Source organism: Centruroides sculpturatus, unplaced genomic scaffold (genome assembly GCF_000671375.1).
Source record: "Centruroides sculpturatus isolate CEXI.00-Female unplaced genomic scaffold, Cexi_2.0 scaffold167, whole genome shotgun sequence".
In the NCBI taxonomy this organism is placed as follows: Eukaryota; Metazoa; Arthropoda; class Arachnida; order Scorpiones; family Buthidae; genus Centruroides; species Centruroides sculpturatus.
Genome location: NW_019384372.1, coordinates 819,982 through 840,673, shown reverse-complemented (window position 1 = coordinate 840,673; position 20,692 = coordinate 819,982). Strand labels below are relative to the sequence as shown.

Below are 20,692 nucleotides of genomic sequence, written 5' to 3'. Positions count from 1 at the left end.
ATATAATAATTTCTCAATTTTCATCATTCTGTATAAATATTTTAATTGTCTAATTTAAATATTTTAATATCTTTAAAATTAATTATGAATTTTTCGTGCTACAATAAATAATTTTCTAAACATGTATGGGTTAAGAATGCCGACACGTAAATATTTATTCACATCAAATAAATAATTATCGAATTTTGAAGCAAATTTGCATAAATTGATATGAATACGACCATTTAGCGAATCTAAAATGGGGATTGGCGTGATAGTTCGTCTTTAAATTCGCCTAGAAATTCCGAAAATTAATATACGAGTCTACATCATTATTCATGACGTACAGATCACATTGTATTATGGAAAGGGGGAAGGAAATTCTCTTTCCCGGCATGCTTTAACAAAATTAACCTTGGCTGACTATTTTACTGGTTAAAATTTGATCAAGGAATGTATTAAATATTACATAGGCTCGTCGATATTTTTTCCCCTTCTTCTATTTTTTTCTTTCGTCATATAGAAGCAGCGCAAACCAGAAAAGGGGAGGGTGGAAAAAGAATTAAATTAATTGCCTTATACTACTGGCAAATGTACAACTTATACGGGATAAAGAAGAAAGATAATCTACGATAAAGAATGATTTGTAAGTCAGCAATAATTGACTATCCAGTACTGAGATATAGTAGTTGTAAAATTTACTATGGCCATCATCCATTTTGAGTCGGTCGTAGAAAATGCGATAGAACTAGTAGTAGTAGCAAAAATAGTATATCAAAATGAGGCCCTGGCAAAGAGTAGAACAGAAAGAAAAGTAAGTCATTGTCTCCCTAGACACCTGGTAGAGATAGAAATGACATCGATCCGCTAGACAATTGCCAACAAGCGCTATCAGTAACATTCCCTGGCTTGGCTATTGTCGACCAGGCAACAAGCTTGTATGCTTCCTTTGCTGATAAAAATAAGTGTTTTGTGAAGTCTATCAACATTTAGATAGTCCTATAGTAAGTAGCTTGTTTAATACAATAATAGACGTGTTGACTTTTAACTTCGTTGGCGATAACGAGATTAGAAGGCGTAAAAATCTGAAAAAGATTTATTTTCTCCTCCGCATCTTCTTATATCCTCCCTTCTGCTCTTGCAAACGTAAAGAAACCACATTATGGTATACTTGTGTGCATAAATGATTCCTAAAAAATCTGTTTAAAACATTAAAAAACCTTATATTTGTATAAATTAACAACAACAATCTTCTTACATCCCCTTTTCGCTCTTGCAAACGTATACCATAATGTATACCATATCTTGTAAACCATAATGTGGTTAACGAAACCACATTAAGGTATACTTGTATACATAAATGATCCTCAAAATATCCGTTTAACACATTAAAAAAACCGTAAATTTGTATAAATTAACAATATAATCGAGTCGAACTCCAACGATTTATATCCATATTATTACCATTTTTATGTTAATTAGCAATGAAAGCGAATAAAAATCGATTAAATTTTATCTAAAATTCTCGAATAGATATTTAATTAAATTAAACGCTTGAAGAATTTTCGTAACCATGAATATATAAATTAAACAGGAGGAAAAAATTTTACAGATATAAAAAAAGTATAAAAAGACATACTTCGATAGAAACTACTCGTGTAAATTCTTCTTTAATTAATTAAGCATATCCATTTTCATTGCTTAACTTGAGCTCGCTTATAAGAGAAGACGTTATATAGAAGATCGGAGTATCTCCCCCTGTATAATGTCTTAATCCAAAATGGCAGAAAGACTCGTAAAGGATAAGGTAGCAGCAGAACATAGAAGCTTTACATAACGTTCTTCTCATAAATTTGAAATTTATCATGGGTTATAAAGAGGAAACGCTTTATTAGTCTGGTTGAAACTAAGTTTACATTTATTAGTCGCTGAAAGAAAGAATTAATCTCAAAATAAGACTACTTACAGCAATAAAGAGAGATTTCATCTTTAATTTCCTCTACTCTTCTAATCACTCTTGCACATCTAACGAAAGTAATTACTATATTTCGTTTACCTTATCTCAGCTAAATAATAATAAACCGATGAAAAGTGATAACACTTCATCATCTTTTCTATTTAAACCAACAAAAATAAGAATTTTTAACAAAGGATCCTCCATCTAACTCGTGTTAGAAAATATATCCTTTAAATTTATATTTATTTTTCGCTTATTGTAATTAGTTTTTCCACGTAATTATAGATAATACAAGTTAACTATTCATCATTTACGTCACATATATTCAAGATATTGCAGAGAAAAGTAATTCTTTTCTACCGGAAACGGTGGCGGAAGTGTCGACATTAAAGACCACCACACTTCCGTTTACGTAATATCTCAAATCGATTTAAATGCGTGCAGAGTATGATTCAACTATAATTTCATACTTAATATTAATTATTAAATTTTCTTATAAAATTAAAATGATATTTAATGTAATTATAACCATCTCTTCATTTTCTAACTTGCTGTTGATATATGCAATTGATTTTTTTCCATTTTAACTGCAATTTTTCTACGATTTACTGTTGTGAGGTTGAGTTTAAATGCTAAATTGAACCATAACGAAGATTTTGGTGAGTTTTTATACAAGTTTTCACGTGTGCAATCTCACTAAAATTCATTATTATTCAGAGAAACCGTTACTTTTATACAAAGAGACTTATGTGGAGTGTGTTAGGATGTTCCAAAATTTTTAAAAAACTAATATTTTAAGACATTATTTAAGAGATTTTTTATTAAATAACTGTCATTTAAACAGTAGCAAGTGATAATGCCACTATATTCTGAAGGCGAATTTTTATACAATAGAATTTTTATCAGAAATATCTTCGAAAATAGAAGAATTAAATATATAAGTTATACCGAAAGAACCATTGTTGGACTATTTTTATTGACAGAGCTGATAGAAATAGCTATTGAATAAGGTTACATACTTGATGGACTTCTATTGGGATGCCAACAGTGTTTAACGGATAACTTATAAAGGCTGTAGACAGAACATACAATAAAAAAACTAGCACTAGACTGAATATTTAAAAAAAACTCTAGTAATATATCTAGCAAATATTTATCAAGTAGAAGTGAGTCTAAGTGTGGCAGAAGCTGCACACGAGTACCCGTTTTTTTGTACGAAAATAAAAGAAAGCGAGAACGTATAAGTTATTATAGTGTTTTAATACATCAGCTGACACTTAATGCAAGACTAAATTGCAGCTGTTGGCCACTCTATTGTTGCCTTAGCGGTTTTAATTCCAGATGTTTAGGAAAACTCGGCTGCCATATGTTACACCAGTTCCTTTTTCCTCTCCCCTGGGTAGGGGGAATATCCCTCCGGTCAGGCTTTCGTTAACGAATCGAAATGTTTCTCCTCCCATAAACCAGGTGAAAACTCTTACAATTAAGCAGATCAATGAAATTAATTCGCACACAAAAACAACTCCGAATGATCACGGCTTTATTAATAAATAGAAAATTGGATAGGGAAGCCCCCAGAGTGCATTCTTAAGTAGGCTATTATCTCGATATTCATCTAGAATAATCATCATTTTTGTTTATTTTATAAAGAAAAAAAACTATCTCCCGTAGCTGTTTAATTCGATAAATCTTCAATAGTTTCTGTAAAAAAATAAAAATTAAATTGTTAAAGTTGACATTTCCTAACGTAGGCCATACTACCTGCCTTAGCGGAATGGTATAATTGAATTTTTTAAAAGAGAAAAATTTATTTAAATTACTCGAGTGAAACGATTTTACCATTAAAACGATAATTTAAACTTTAATATAACAATAAAATCTCGATTGTAATAGGATAAGTTATAATTTAAATTTTCTGCCGAGTAAGATTTTGAACATAAAGCAACAACAAACGTGTACCGGACTAGAAGTATGTGGGCAGATAATTTCCTACAAAATACGGCATAAAATTCAATTATGATGTAGTAATTATTTGACTTAAACGTGACACATTCAAATGACGTAATTTAACTGAGTTACGACAAAATTAAATGCGATAATTTGACTCTTAATTTTTGTCGAATGTTTAGACGAATGATAAATTCCCTACGAATTCGAGGAAAGGGGAGAAAAATACAGGAAAAAATTATGAATAAGACGTTTAGCCTTTTAAAATGCTACCTAAACTTTTGCTTAGCATTATAATATATGTTTTGAGGATATAATTGCGTGTGTTTGTCACATATATAACACAGATACGACCTCTCCATATCAACAAAGCTATCTATCTTAACTGAGATCCAGGTGTGTAGTGCACTTCATCACATCTGCTTTTTCACATAATGTTCACTAGATAACACACATTCTCTCCATCCAGTCAATTTTTAATTACCGTTTTGTAAAATGGCTTATTAACAATGGCCAAACCGCACACACAAACAAATTAGAGAATTTTCTAACCCCCCTTCTCTACATACATTCCGAATTTCGTATTGTGAGTATTTAAAGGATTAATACTTTTCGTTAGGTTTTAATTAAAATGATGCTAGGATTAATAATAATTAGAGAAAGATTAGTTTCGGAAAAATATAATTAAAGTATCATTTAATTAAATTATAATTCTATATATATGTATGTATGTATATACATATGTGGAATGTTGCATTATAGTTTAGTCGGCTTTTATCTCATTAATTTTCGAGTTTCTCAATTGTTTCTAATAGAATTTTCGGGTTAGAAAAAAATTGGACAAAATTTAATTTAACAGGAAACAATGATATAACGTAGCTTTGAGCCTATAAACATTTCTTGTATAGGCCTGTAGTAGTTAAGTCGCCTTAATTTGGCATTAAAATTGAATTTAATCACATTTTATTTTAATAATTTCTATTTTTGCACGTTAAAATTGGTGCTGTAATACCAAGAACTGTATAAATTCCTATCTTTATATACTGATGTTAATCTTGAGGTATCAGCAATTTCTACATTTCTGCAATTCAACGTCATATACTGATACTGCTTATGATCAGCATTACTATACTGATCTTACTATAATTAACATTATGTACTGATACTGGCTAACATTAACATTATTATAATATTAATATCAACTAGTAAATTATCAATAACAGTAATATCAACAGATTTTATATGCGCAATTAACATTAATTTTTTAAAATTAATTTCTAAAATTTACATTTTAAAATACAAAAAAACACGATAAATTATTAAATACATCATTAAATAACTGAATAAAGAAGAGATAAGGATGATTTATTTTGAAGCAGACGTACTTAAACATCATCCGGATGATCTTTCATTATCCGGATGCTGAAGGAAAATATTTCATTTTCAACAACTGGAAGATATTTGGAACAGATTCTTAAAATAGTTATTTATGAAATTGTATAAAAATCCAAAGCTGAAGTAAAAAATTGTACACAAAATAGCTATTCATCTGAACCAAAATTATATTTAGCTTGGGGTTATGATAATGAATGACAATAAAGATGAAGACGGCGAATGTTAAGTAAAGAAAATCTTTTGTTTTTATTTTGAAAAAATTGTTTATAAGCATACATATATCTAAGAGGAAAAATCGGAAAAATATATTTTAAATGAAAAAAAAACAAATTTTTTTCAGGTTCTCACTCCTGAAGAGGCAGACGGATAATCGTTTATGAATGATGTATGCAAGGAATTATTTAAGGTATAGCTGCGATTTTCAATATAATTCATCTAGATAAAAACACGTATAAGTTATTTCTTATATATACGGCTTAAATTATACGCTCCTTTTTTATTAATTTCCTTGTTAAAAATTGCCTGCCGAGTAGAAGAAACAATTTCATAATTGCGAATCATTAAGTATTCAGAAGGAAATGGGAAAAAATTGCTTCTATATTCGATCGAAATTAGAATTTAATCGTATTTTTTCATTTTTTCTTAAAATATAATATCTCACGAATCCTTTGTACACTTTTAAAATCGTTACAGAAATCGTTTCTACTTCAATTTACCTTCGAGATTTTTCATCTTAAAACTAGAAATTCGTTCGGCAGCGATTCAGACTTATATATTTAAAAAAATAATCTATTTTTTCCTGGAAAAATAATTTTATTTTCAACATATATTGAAGACGATAATATAAAAAAACTGTTATAATGTTTATACATATATACATATATATAGAAGGCGAAGAATATTGGTAGGAGTGAAAATTGAAATTCGTAACATTTCCGTGACCTTAGAAGTAGCGCAGATAAGGACCAAAGCATCACATTTCTGCAAATCAATTGAATATCGACCAGTTTTTGAGAGCAAACGTGCCGAAATATATATATATATACACATATATTCCCAGATACGATGATAATAAGACGAGGATAATTAAGAATGTAAGAGGCATAGATACATCCACAGTTAATGGGACAAAGGAAAAGAAAAGAGAGAGAGGTATTTATGGAGGAAGATGCAACGATCTCTCGATGTTGAATTGGAGAAAATGGAAGGAAAGTAAATTGTTTCTTCTTACATCAACCACCAATAGAATAAAGAAGAGAAATGTGCTATAATGAAGTTGCAGTTCGAATGAATCCGAATGGAGGAGTGCTATTCATTTAAGGAAAAGAAATATAATTGTATTTACTTTTGACCAAGTTGATCCTACTCTTTATCGTTAACATCTTATAATTACTATGACCCACATAAAAGGGATAAAACTACTTATTGGTATAATGAATTTTCTGCAAACATAATACTTTTTATAAAATTTAATTTGACTAGGAAACCTGTAAAAGTATATACTAGGCTCCCGATTTAACGCACAAACTGAGGTAGAGAGGACGCCAATGCAGAAAAGTGCGTTAAATCGAATGTGCTTTAAAAGCATATATTAATAACGAACTTTATAATGTATATCTGTGAATAGTACACTTCTAGAGTGTTCTATTCGCAAATTAAGAAAAAATTCTTAATGTTTCCCTTATAAATAGTCGTTAAATCGAGGTTCTGCTGTATCCTTTACGGCTTAAAATTTACCTTAAAATTATTAATCAAAAGTTACGTGGATCTAACTATAATCGATACCTGACGCGTTTAATTGTAATCCAATATTTGTTTAAATATAAAAATAATTGTAATTAATTAAAATCGATCAAGACTGTTTTCTTTTAAGCTAATAAAAAAATAAAATCCATATCAATAATGCTGCTGAAAATTAATCATAAACACTTAAACTGATCATTAAGTTTATAGACAGACACGACGGCTGGAGTTAAAGTTTTAACTTTATAATTTTNTAAATAAAATCCAATCAAGACTTTACAAATAATATATTTTTTTAATATTTCAAAGACAAACGTTGCTAACAAAAATATATATAAAAAAAGCGACTGTCATCGATTTACATTCATTTATTTAAGAGCTTTATCTTTGGGGGGAAGAATAAGATGAAGAGGAAGAAGAAGAAGAGAAAAAAATCAATAAAGTTTTGTATTGATTCCAGTTGATATCTTTAAATTATTTAAAGAATATTCTAGTTTTAATTCATTCGAAGATTAAAAAATATATATATAAGTCATAGAAAAGGAGGAAGCGAATATTCTAACTCTTTCCCCTTTTTTCTAAGTAAATATTTAGAAAAAAAGGGGGAAGAATGTAGAAGGGGGGTTAAAATTAGAAAAATTTCATTTATTTTGTTATTTATTCCATTGAAGTTCATTCCATACTTTAGAGTTAAGGTTAATTAAATAGTAACAAATCTCATTTTTAAAGCGAAAATTTAATGTAAAAAATTACTAGATAAAGAATATAATTAATTCGAATAATAACAATAATAATAATAGAAAATAAAATTTTTCCATTTAACATGTAAAAGTAATAAGTGATAATAGAAAATGTCAGATGAAATAGTTGACAACTTGGATTAAGTCGCATGCAATTGTCAGAGAAGATTCAATAAAAAGAAAGCCGATTGTATGGCTCCGGGGATAAGAAGAGATGACAAATTAGATTGACATAGTCAAAGACACAAAGTTTAAAATTTAAAAATGTTGTCGGAAGGATGGTGAGACAGAAGATGAATTCGGTGGAATGTGGCCGAGGAATCTTCAAACAAATAAGATCAAAGAAAGGAAGAGAAAAATAAGATTACTAAAGGATAACAAGAGAAGCTTGTTATACCGAAATTAGCAATTTCAAAGGGTTAAAATATTTTTAATGTCTTTTGATTACGTCCATTATCTCTCGTAATAAAGAAATTTTTGATATAAAGATATTACGCGGCTTGTATCTAAGAAATACTCTTCCTCCTTCCCCTTGAATTAAATTTTATTTCCATGTGCACTGTGCAACGAAGAAGTCGAATTTCTTTATTTTTAATACTGAATTTATTATCCACTCGTTCGTGTTTCTTGGCTTTCTTTCTACTGAATATATTTCATTTCAATTCTGTGTAAACAAATGCTTCGAATTTATATTTTGTAATATGACGTATAGAACTTTGATAATAACAATAAAAAAATAATAAGAAGAAGGAATATATTAATAGAATACAAAGAAGTCGTATGAAAAAATGATAATTTTATAACAAAGACTTGTTTTTGTCGCAATTTTGCATTGTTGAAGGGCGAATTTCTTTGTTAAATGTTAAAAGGAAGCGATTCTACTAAAAATAACCCACATTTCTTTGTTAAATGTTAAAGGAAACGATTCTACTAGGAATAAACCAATTATATTAAAAATAAATATACAAATTTACTATAATATTATCTAAAAAATAAGCTTAGATCATTCATAAATATGGATCAGGGCGTATTTTTTGGCTTTCATAACACTCCTCCAAGTAGTTCAATGTATATAAACTAACGTCAAGCTGACGTAATTATAAATTTAGAAAGAATATAATTAATATAAATTTTAAAATTATAAAAAAAGATTTAATATTATAAAAAGAGGAGAATTTCAATTTTGCGTTTAGCAAATTTATATAATCGAATCATTATTATTTGCATTAATTTTCTAATAAACTAATTCTCGAATATATCAACGTCACATAAAATTTTACTTATTTAATTATTCTATAAACCAAACTTAAAATCTAAGTTTGAAAATGTTTACATTCAATACTAATTTCCTGCCAGTGCAAATACCTTTAAAATTAAATAAATCTCTTAAATAAAAATAAAAAATAAATTGAATTTTAAGTAATAATAAAAATATATTTAGGAATAATTTAACGTAATTAATCTAATTTTACTTTAAAAAATTCTGCTACTTCTTCCTTTAAATTACAAAAAAATAATAATAATAATAATAATTTTATTTTTTTCATTTTAATTATAATTTATAGAATAAACTGTAACATGTTTTTGTACAGTATATGTAAAGAACATGACAAGTAAGAAACTTTGAGAGTTTGTGAACCTGTAACCGATTAATATCTTATAATAATGTNAAAATTAAAAAAAAAAAAAACAAAAATTAGGGAAAAACTTGTGAAAGGAATACATGAGAGCTTAATTAATCAACTCAGATAGCAAAAGAAGAGAGATTGAAAGCGAATGGCTGTGTCTTAATTACATATACTTCGCTCAAATCAGCTCGAAATGAGGTTAATGGATACATTTGTGGGGAAAACAACAGTCGACATGTCATATCTCACAAAACCATCCCCCCTTTATGTAAATATTTATCATTTCTGCAGTTTAAACTCGAACATTTTCTTTGCTACAGAACTTATTTACTAAAAATTCGGTAGAAGAACTGAATAAACAAACAAACAGCAAAACCTTTACCTGTAACTTTATCTCTAATCAGTTTGCACGACTCGACCTCTCCAATACTCGAAAAAAGACTACGAATCTCTTCCTGAGTCATGGCTTGTGGTAAATAGTTGACAATAAGATTGGTCTTACTATCTTCGGCACTTGTACCTGTCTGTACAGAGTTATGTATAGTACCATTCTGTTGAGTCGGAACTACGTTTGTATCCATTCCATTCATTGAAGCAACTAGAAAAAATTTAAATAAATTGAAAATCATAAATAAATAACTTAATCATAATCTTAAATAATTATTTATAATAAAAAGTAATTAATTTATTAGCAGAATCCGCAACTTAATACATTTTTAATCACGGCGACACTCAAGATGAGTTGGGATGATTGTTATTAATTATGAGTTGTAGTTAGTTATATGCGAATGAAAGGAATATATAAATATTCCAAACAAAATAATTAAATTGGATTAACTGACCTATTAGTTTTAAATTGATAATGAAATTGTTTGCTGGCTGAATTATTCACGGATGGATGAACCAGTAACCACAAAGATTTTATCGATTGTCTAGTAGTAGGAGTGATACAATCCTTTATTTGTAACGATTGTCTAGCTTTCAGACATTAACCATTGAACATTTTTGCATTAACTAAAGCATAGAAAATCGAGGGAAAAAATCGTTCCTTTCACGCATTTACTTCATTCGTTAACACATTTTTAACTCTAGCGTAATGAAAATTAATCTGTAATGATTCAGAAAATTCATCCCGATCCGAGCGAGATGGAGATGAAGGGAAAAAATTTTGACTTTTTTTCAATCTGGAATACATACATATACATATATATTTTCGAGTATATTTTAATCTGTATTTTGTAGAACGTCGGTTGTGCGATATCCAACCAAGAAATAATGGATGTTTCCATTGTAAGTATTTGTCAATTCAGAATGGAAAATCATGCATCGTTGATTCCAACACTAATGGATTTAGTTTGCATGGCTGATCGATTTGTGCAGTCTTTTCATAATCTTAATCTTTAAACAATTAACTATAGAGTCTTTGAAAACTTTCCGACTGTTTGCAAATCGACCCCTTTATGGAGGAAAGAAAAAAATAAGCTAAAATAACCTATTAGAGAAGTTTTGTAGCAATTATAATTTCGGTGTTTTCTCAATGATTTATCTAAAGTGACAGAATTTCAGTTTGTGAAAGATTTATGTTTAGTATACTAAGACAATAATCGGCTTGAATAGGTTTGAGGAGAATCTATCAAAGGTGACACGAACATTTATATGTCTTCCTGCCTTCTCGGTAGTATGGCTTTTTTGTATTATAAATTGCTCATTTTTACTTTCTCAAACTATTCATCCATCTTGCACATCTAATTACATCTAAAGCTATAATTATTGTATCTTTAACGGGAGAGAGTAAACAAAAACTTAATTTTATCATCATGATTAATAAATTTTTGATCAGATGACCTTATTTATAACAGAAAAGAGCAGATTATTATTTAAGAAAAGCGAAAATTTAGAGCCGAAATGCTTCAAAAAAGTGGCCTGAACAGAAATATGGCGCCAATTCAGAGGTTCGGCCTCTAATATTTTAAGTGGTGCCAGCTCCTTTGATTAGAATTGGTGCCTCCAAGTCTAAGAGAATTGTTGCTTAAATATTCATAGTTTATAATTAAAGATATGAGTATAATCAAGAGACATAACAGAAATTATAAGGCAAAATTAAGTGTAGTAGCACATGTAAGGAAGCGTATCTTGGTTTATCCGTGAGATTAATGGGTTATAGTCATTCCAAAACAATAATTTAATAAAAATAATAAAAAAAAACTTAATTTTAAAGCAATTTTTATTTAAAATTACAATAAAATATAAGAACACTTATGACCAGGCCGAATTTATATACGAGTTAAACGGACTAAAACTTAAGGCCTTACAATACGAAGATACAGCCGGGGGCCTCATATATTACGGCATAGGCCAGCTCTGTTTAAACTGCTACTATATTTTAAGTTTATTGGATTTTTTCTAAAACTTTATAAGTAATTTTTAGAACGTTATTATCTATGCCACTGGATCTAAGATTCTTCCATCGAGATAAACTCAAAAATTGCTATTTTCTTGGGAAAAAAATATTTAAAAAAATAATAAGTAAAAATTCCATCTCCTTCACAATTTTATCAAGATTTTATATCATATAAAAATGTTTACCTTGTATTTACGTAATATTCGACTTCATCAAATAAACAACGTTGTAAGAATTACTTATAAAGATCGAGAAAAAACGTTAAGCCATTCAACAAAATGTTATTTATAAAATATACAAAAATAAAAGGGGGAAAAACTTTCATTAGGAGAAATGTGATTAAGAATCTTTGCATCGATTTAACTGTACTTTTAATACATCTTTCATCCTTATTTAATTTAAAATACAGCTTGATACGGTTTCATTTAACTTGGAGTGTTTAGCCTTACATTTAAAAGAAATCATTTTTAATGATTCTATATAAAATCATTTTGCCGTCAAATCTAAAGTAATTTCCCTTCGTACGACGTAGAAGAATATTAAAGAAAATCATAATTAAGAACCCTTTTTTTCTCTTTTTTCGGAAAAAAAATGCTGCTACTAATATTGCAGAATCACTCACTGCTACAGAATTTAGAAACTCGAGCGAGTAATAAAAGGCCGTATAATTTTTATTCCTTTCAAAAGACATAAATAAGACTAAGTTANTACTAATATTGCAGAATCACTCACTGCTACAGAATTTAGAAACTCGAGCGAGTAATAAAAGGCCGTATAATTTTTATTCCTTTCAAAAGACATAAATAAGACTAAGTTAAATTATTAGATAATAAAAAGTAATATCTTTAAATCCTAACGTTAAAAGAAAATAGTTGAATTGCATTTATTGTATATATATATATACGACCTTCTTTTATGGTGTTAGAATGCTAAAAGGAAAAAAAGTTTCTTACAGAAAAAATTTCACACTTCTACAGGGAAAAATACCTTACTAACAGGGATATTTTTAAAATTTCATCCCTATTAGGGAAGTATTCCAAAAAGATGGAAGCGAAATATATAGAAGGCGAAGAATATTGGTAGGAGTGAAAATNATAAAATTAAAAAGTTATCCCTATTAATTTCCCTATAAAAGCGTTTCTTTTTTCTGAGAATCTTTCTTTAATGTTCTGAAACTATAAAAAAAATCATATGCAAATGCAATTCAACTAATTTACAGATCTTACTTTTATTATCTAATAATTTAACTTTTAGTATTATTTATTTAAAATACTTCTATAAATAAATTTATCATATAAAAGTAATATCTTTAATTCTTAACGCTAAAAACATTAGTTGAATTGCATGATACATGCAATCCCCTTTTATAGCGTTAGAACGTTAAAAATAAGTTTCTTAAAGGGAAATTTCACTTTTCTAAAGGAAAAAATTCTTAATGGGGATAAATTTAAAAGATTATCCCTATTTTAATATATTTTATAATTATTTTTCTGTACATAGAAGGAAAATTTTTAGGATAGGATAGGAAAATAGGGATAATTATTTAAATTTTATCCCTATTAGGAACGCATTTTTTCTAAGGAGGAGTGAAATTTCCCTTTTTAACTTTCCTAATAGGGATAAATTTTAAAGATTATCCCTATTTTAAAATAGTTTATGGTAGATGGTCATTTATCATACTGGAATGTTATTTAAAAAAAACAAAAACAAATTGTGTCTGTTCTGTTTATAGGGAAAATACGGTTCACAGTAAAAACAAAAAACAAAATTATCCCTATTTGAAAAACAACTTATTATATAAAACCCATTTTTACGATATTAGAATACTCCTAAAAAGAAGGGAAATCTCGCTTTTCTGTAGGGAAAATAACTTTTTAATAGGGATAAATCTTTAAAAAATTTTNAAATGCTTCAAAAAGGTGGCCTGAACAGAAATATGGCGCCAATTCAAAGGTTCGGCCTCTAATATTTTAAGTGGTGCCAGCTCCTTTGATTAGAATTGGTGCCTCCAAGTCTAAGAGAATTGTTGCTTAAATATTCATAATTTATAATTAAAGATATGAGTATAATCAAGAGACATAACAGAAATTATAAGGCAAAATTAAGTGTAGTAGCACATGTAAGGAAGCGTATCTTGGTTTATCCGTGAGATTAATGGGTTATAGTCATTCCAAAACAATAATTTAATAAAAATAATAAAAAAACTTAATTTTAAAGCAATTTTTATTTAAAATTACAATACAATATAAGAACACTTATGACCAGGCCGAATTTATATACGAGTTAAACGGACTAAAACTTAAGGCCTTACAATACGAAGATACAGCCGGGAGCCTCATATATTACGGCATAGGCCAGCTCTGTTTAAACTGCTACTATATTTTAAGTTTATTGGATTTTTTCTAAAACTTTATAAGTAATTTTTAGAACGTTATTATCTATGCCACTGGATCTAAGATTCTTCCATCGAGATAAACTCAAAAATTGCTATTTTCTTGGGAAAAAAATATTTAAAAAAATAATAAATTTTAAGTATAGAAGAATATAAAATGAGTTTTGCCTTAGGACCTGCATATTAAAAGACAAAGAGAAAGACTGCATTAAGCTCGTGTTAAGCTATTGTAAACGCTTTTATTATAGCTTATAAGTAAAATACAACAGTTTTTATTATATAAAACTAAATTTAAGATGTAACAGGATAGTTTATAATGTATTATATAGAGAGTATGCGGGTTATATAACGTGTTTATGTATAAAAAGCTTATACAGTAACCACTTTAGGAGCATTTTTTCTAACTTACACAGCATAATTATATTTATTCAACAAAAAAGAGAGATATTGGTAAATTTTTCAAGAACGTCCATTTTATTCTGTTACAAAAAAAAATTCACTTGGAAAAAAGGAAAGGAGGGGGAAGAAAAAATCAACATGTGAAATATTGTAACATAACATTAAAAATTTATTCGACGGCATAAAAACTTTAATGATATGTTCAATTACTTTATTTATAATTTATAAAGTTTGCGTGTTTTTTTTCCTTCTTCTTCCTCTTCCCAATGGCAACTTGCCTTTCTCCATTTCTATTCAACACCTCTAGCAACATTTTGGCAGTCTCGGTGTGCCTTCATGAATTCATTCAATACATCCAAACCATCAGAACACATTCGTAGCAATCCTATCAAATCTCACACTGTTCCATAAGTATTACTTTTCTAAATCATCATAATATTTATCATGATCAAGCCTAATCTTACCATATATCTTTCTTATAAAATTCATTTTTGTATTTGTCTTTTCTGTTCTTATTCTTTATTTTTGCTGTTTCCTCCTCCTCCTCCCCCCGTTTGCTTTCTTCATGTCGAAATTCCACATCCAAACACGGGAAATCAAAATATTATACTGGACAGACCCATCTCAGTTATATATATTTTCAGCATTTTCTATACGAATTCTCGTTACTTTCAGTTCGGTATTATTTTGGGTTGATACTTTACCATTTTCTAAGGAAGGAAGGAGAAAGAAAAAAACAGAAATAATCTTTACAAAAAAACACATACTTTAAAGATGAATCTGTCCTTTTGAATATTTTCTTCTGTCAATCTGAATATCTCTCTCTCTCTCTCTCTCTACCCCATTGAATATTTTTATTCTTTTCTCGAAAATTGAACTTACACAAACAAAATCCCATTATATATCCAAGGATACTCTCACTTTAATGACAAAACAACAGGGTTTGGAGAAAGAAAACGTGGAAAATGAGTACCGACCACGATTTAAGTGTACATTTTCATAATTAGATTTCTCCATTTCGGGATGTTGAAGAAGAATTTTTTTTTCCTCCCTGCGCTAAAAATTCTCCAAAAATTAGAAAACTTAATGATTTATCAAACTGTAATCTATTTATTACATTACAAAATTCGCAGTTTATGACAGAAGTTGTTTAAAAAAATATCCTTCTAGCATTTTATAAATCGATTTTTCTTCTACCAACCGATAATCATTGTCGGAAGTACATCCAATTATCATCATCGTATCTTTTTTTTTTGGATATTATCTTCTTATTTTGAATGTGATTATATTCGGCTAGGTAAGATGAATGGTTTACAATAAATTTTTTTACCCAAAATGAAAATGTGATTCCATACAATTTTAAAAAAACGTATAGATTCACATGTATCAGGAAGGGAGGTAAAGGTGCACCGAGATGAAAATGCTTATCGACCGCCAGCAGTGGGCAGAGAAAGGAACCTAACCACATGTTTCGGGGACATACAGCAAAATACAGAATTTCGGCAGCCAATCATTCAACCAAAACTTGATGGAAGCGAACCACTTCGTAACTAGGTGCAGCTTTTCCATACAAATTCCTCCCTCGAGAACTCAAAACTGTACCGAGATCTGTCGTACTGTTTTAACGTTACCTCTACAAAGTAAACAATTTTATAGATGAATTTATGAATATAATGGTTTCTAGTCGAGTAAATGCATTAGAATTATTGGAGAATCATGCTCAAAGTAGCTTACATTCTACAAGGACTAAGTATCTTTATCCGAAGACTACATAACAGTCGTAACTCGTGACACTAAACACTAACCAAGTCGGATAATCCTTTAAGCTCCGTGCCATAACTATTGCATATGTTTATATATGTAAAATGAATGATAGTTTGAAACAATCTGTAGAGTTCTTTGAACCATTAATTAATATCGCATACGATAAAATGACAAATTAAATTTTAATGGCCACTCCAACGAATTACGCGTAGAGGGACTCTTCGAGTTCAAGCGAAATTTGACCTTTAAAGTTTTAAATATGTAAAAGTTATAATATTTGAATTAAAAAATTGAATTTTATATACAGCAAAGGAGAAAAAAAATAATTCAAATTTCATATACAGCGAGGTTACTCACAGGATATATTTCATATATAACATGACAAGTTCAAGGTTTCGACATTTTATACATAGCGAGAATGCTACAAGACACTTTAAGAATTTTATATTTTATCACAGAAAATAAAATTAATTCTCGTATATAACGAAAAAGTGGCGTAATATACAGGTTTAGATTAAAAAATAATAATTTTAGGATATTATAACAAGGACAAATGCTCATTATTAACCTGGGAATGACTTGGAGTTTGTGTTTTCAAGTCTGCTAAGGCATTAAACAAGTTCCCAATACATGAAATTATCCGAATTTCCCTTATAAATCTTCATTGTAATGAAGTTACAGTTTGGAAAGTGTTCATTAGAAACGGAATCTAGATCCGTTTTCGGTTAATTGAGTATATAAAAAGGAGGAAAAAAAAACCACGGTCGGATTTCAATTAAAATGGAAGAAGCCATTTTTGCGAGTGCGACTGTTAACGTACGAGGTGTTAGAGGTGATAAACAAGTAAGCCAATGTAAAAGAGCCGATTGTGAGACCAATAAATATAATAGAAGACATCCCTCGCAGGGGGATATTTCTGACCGGATGTCACGTGATGTCGTCCCGGTTTCGCTGACGCCAGCGTTACTATGACAACGAAAATCCCAAACATGACGCTTTGGTCGATAAGTTGGGAGCTGAGCACAGGACGACGTTGTCTAAGCCGAGCATAAAATACGATTATTCGTTCGAATAGATGTGCTGCTTCCTATTCACAATTTAAAAAAAAGAGCCATCTCTCTTCATATATTCGTAGAAAAAAAAATATACGTGTGTGTATGTCTGTGCGTTGTATATATATATAGGAGCACGCGTATAAGTACCAAAAAAATAATCTACGAAAGCTAGAAGTTAAAATATTCGACGAACTTGCCTATAAAATAACACTTTTAGCGTTAATAAAAGCAGCTGCATCTTTCTAAACACGAAAAATTCGATTTATAAAGATATTTATATATATATATTTTCCCTTCCATTATTTGCGTGAAGGAAAGAAGTTATACGCCAACCATTTACTGATTCAACAAAATCCTAAGTCACTTCTAAAATGCTTACTGTTGGTGCATATATAGCGAAAACTGTGTAATAACTAGCTACATCTTGGAAAGTTACGTACGAGAGAGCTCGAGTAAAAGGAAAATACCACTTTATAAGATCTGATAATATAACTTATATATATCAAAGTAAAAAAAAATATATATATATAAGGTATCTACAATCTCGTTTTATCTTATATTCTATAGAAATTTATCATAATGTAAAGAATTATTCCTGAAAAAAAAGGTTGCAATATTTATTTAACTGTAAACAGAATATAATATATATATATAACTTATATATTTTTAAACAATACAGTAAGTAAAAATTATTTTTAAATTTAATCGATAAAAAATATTCTTTTTTATGGTAAATATTTATCGATTAAACTAAATTTCAGATTAGTTATATAAAATATTCATAGAGAAAATGACAAAAATGGCTTCGTATGACTCCTTTATCAATTATTAAACATTTATATTTCAAGTGAAATAACCGCTGTGCTGTAAACTCACTCACTCACTCTCCTCCCCCTCTCTCTCTCTTATTATGTAAAATACTTTCTAGTATTATTATTTAATAAATTAAATACGATAACAACAATAATAATAATAACAATAACGTATAATAATTCATCAAGTTGAATTAGAAATAATCACCAAAAACGATTCTACTAAAGAAACAAATTGAAATCTGTATACAATTTCGCCATCCTCCAACGAAAAAATCATGGAAATTTATTTAGATCATTGTCCATTAATGAATTTCCCGTATTGTTATAACAATAATTGCTAAAATAGCTAATATATTAAGCATTACGTAAGCATAATCGTCATCATCCCCGTTGTAAAAGAAATGAAATCGGATACCATTAAACTTACATAATGCTCAATATTAGTCTTTTTTAAACTCTGAACTAAAGAATAAAAAAATATTCGCTAAGTTAGTAAATAAAATATTTATGTAAGGCAAATTAAATTTGTCCGTTTTAAGATAAAATACACTTATCGTATTTACGTCATTTTATCTATCTACATAGGAAAAATAACCTTTAAATTTGAGCTCTTAACAGCAATTATTATATAAATATATCTTCTTGCAAAACATAAAATTCGAATTTAATTACATAACCAATAACGACTCCTTCTCTATCTTAAATATATTTAATGGAAATTGCTGTTATTAACTTTAAACTTTAATTATTATTAACCTTTTTAAATTTTATATAGGCATAAATATTGTTGGATAAGAAATAACTAAAGCAATTTATGTTTTCTCCCTTCTCCCAATGATATAGATATTCCAGCCTAAACATTATTTTTATTTTATAATACCCACCTGATCCAGATCCGGATAACTTGTTTAGTGTCTCAGGCATCACTCCGAGATAAATGTCCACTATCCTGTAAATATAATAAGATATCTACGTTGTCTACCTAGCTTTTATATATTATATATATATATATATTTATATGTATACAAAACTATACTCTTTACATATATACAATATATAAATATAAATGTTTAATATAAAATTAATTATATAAATAGAACTATAATTTTCTTTTAAAAAAAGTAAGGAAAAAAGGAAATTTAAATTTAAAAAACGATATACTTTTCAAGGTTTTATTCATATAAAAAATTGCAATTTTTTTAGTATTAAAGTATATCATCTTTTATATAATTTTACTGACTTTTAACTTTGAAAATAATATATATAGAAAAATATTTAGGAATAGAAAAAAATATATATAGTTTTTTTTTTATTCTTTTTCTATAATAATGATATATTGTTTACTATTTCAAAATCAATCTTCTTGCTAAAATAAAATTTTCAGCACAAGAAATGATAGCTATTAAATTTTTAAGCTTGGAAAAAATATATAAAACTTCTGCTAAACAATTACTATTTATATATTGGCAATATACCAATTCTTTTTTTTAAAGGAATATAAAATAAATTAAATATGCTAAACACATTTCAAATAAAGAAAGGATAAAAGAGAGATCTATAAATAAATATCGAAGATATATACATCAAATAATAAAAAAAAGGGCAGAAAAAAGTCGATCAGTTGACGTCATCGTCGTCTTCCTTACTCGACTAGCACAAAACGACAACATCGGGATACCCTGTTCAGTTGATTATCCATCACATCCCGTGTGTTCAACGCGAAAAGCTCATTTACAGGCGCTACGCAATCTCGTTTATCTTCTCTACCATCCCACCCTATACTATTACACCCCTTCCCGACTTATCCATTGACGAATTTCGAGGGGTGGATGAGTGTACGAGGATAAGGGACGAATATAAGATCGTTAGCCAGTGTCTAAAGTAGGAAAAATATCGTAGGAACGATGAGATGTACATATTTTTTTCTTTTTTTTTCGGTCGAAGCTCTTTCCTCCCCACTCTTTTCAATTACGTTGCAAACGTCGTGTACCTCACGTGTGATCTAATCTTCTATGATGTGACATCGACGCGAAAATTCTCAAGAGTCGGACACGTCTGACAAGCACTATATTACAAATTCGGTCATAAAACGTTATATATAATAAATATATCTGCTGGATCACGTAATGTTATATAGTTTAAAATACGTGATTTCTCTCGATACCCTTGAACTTAAAAATCCTTAATTGTAGTACATAAAATACAAAAGAAAAAGTTACAAAGAAAAATATGTAGGGGGAAAAAACTCTTGAATGTTAGATGCTGTTGGTTGTTTTCAACAATATATCCTGTTTGTATCCCATGAGAAATTCATATCAGAAATGTCGATGTGAAGAATCTTGACACAAGTATATAAAAATATATATAGATATATACACAGTGGCATATCCAACCAACTATTTCCAGTTATTCTAACTGTATTCAGTTTCATTCAGATATCCCACTCTTCTATCTTAGACTTACACGTGAACCGAGAA

General features: G+C 28.6%; 1 protein-coding gene across 5 annotated transcripts in view; it reads right to left on the bottom strand.

The window, feature by feature from the left end:
- Positions 1-20,692, bottom strand: part of LOC111615229 (ELAV-like protein 3) — a 46,884-nt gene that overhangs the window by 22,959 nt on the left and 3,233 nt on the right. For 4 of the 5 annotated variants that reach the window (XM_023356669.1, XM_023356654.1, XM_023356647.1 and 1 more), the window contains exons 2-3: positions 19,100-19,164; positions 9,772-9,987 (exon numbers count right to left, since the gene is read on the bottom strand). In XM_023356669.1, the coding sequence (XP_023212437.1) occupies positions 9,772-9,987; positions 19,100-19,139 (256 nt within the window). In that variant the 5' untranslated portion in view covers positions 19,140-19,164. The remainder of the gene's footprint in view (positions 1-9,771; positions 9,988-19,099; positions 19,165-20,692) is intronic. The other variant, XM_023356663.1, reaches the window with a different exon arrangement.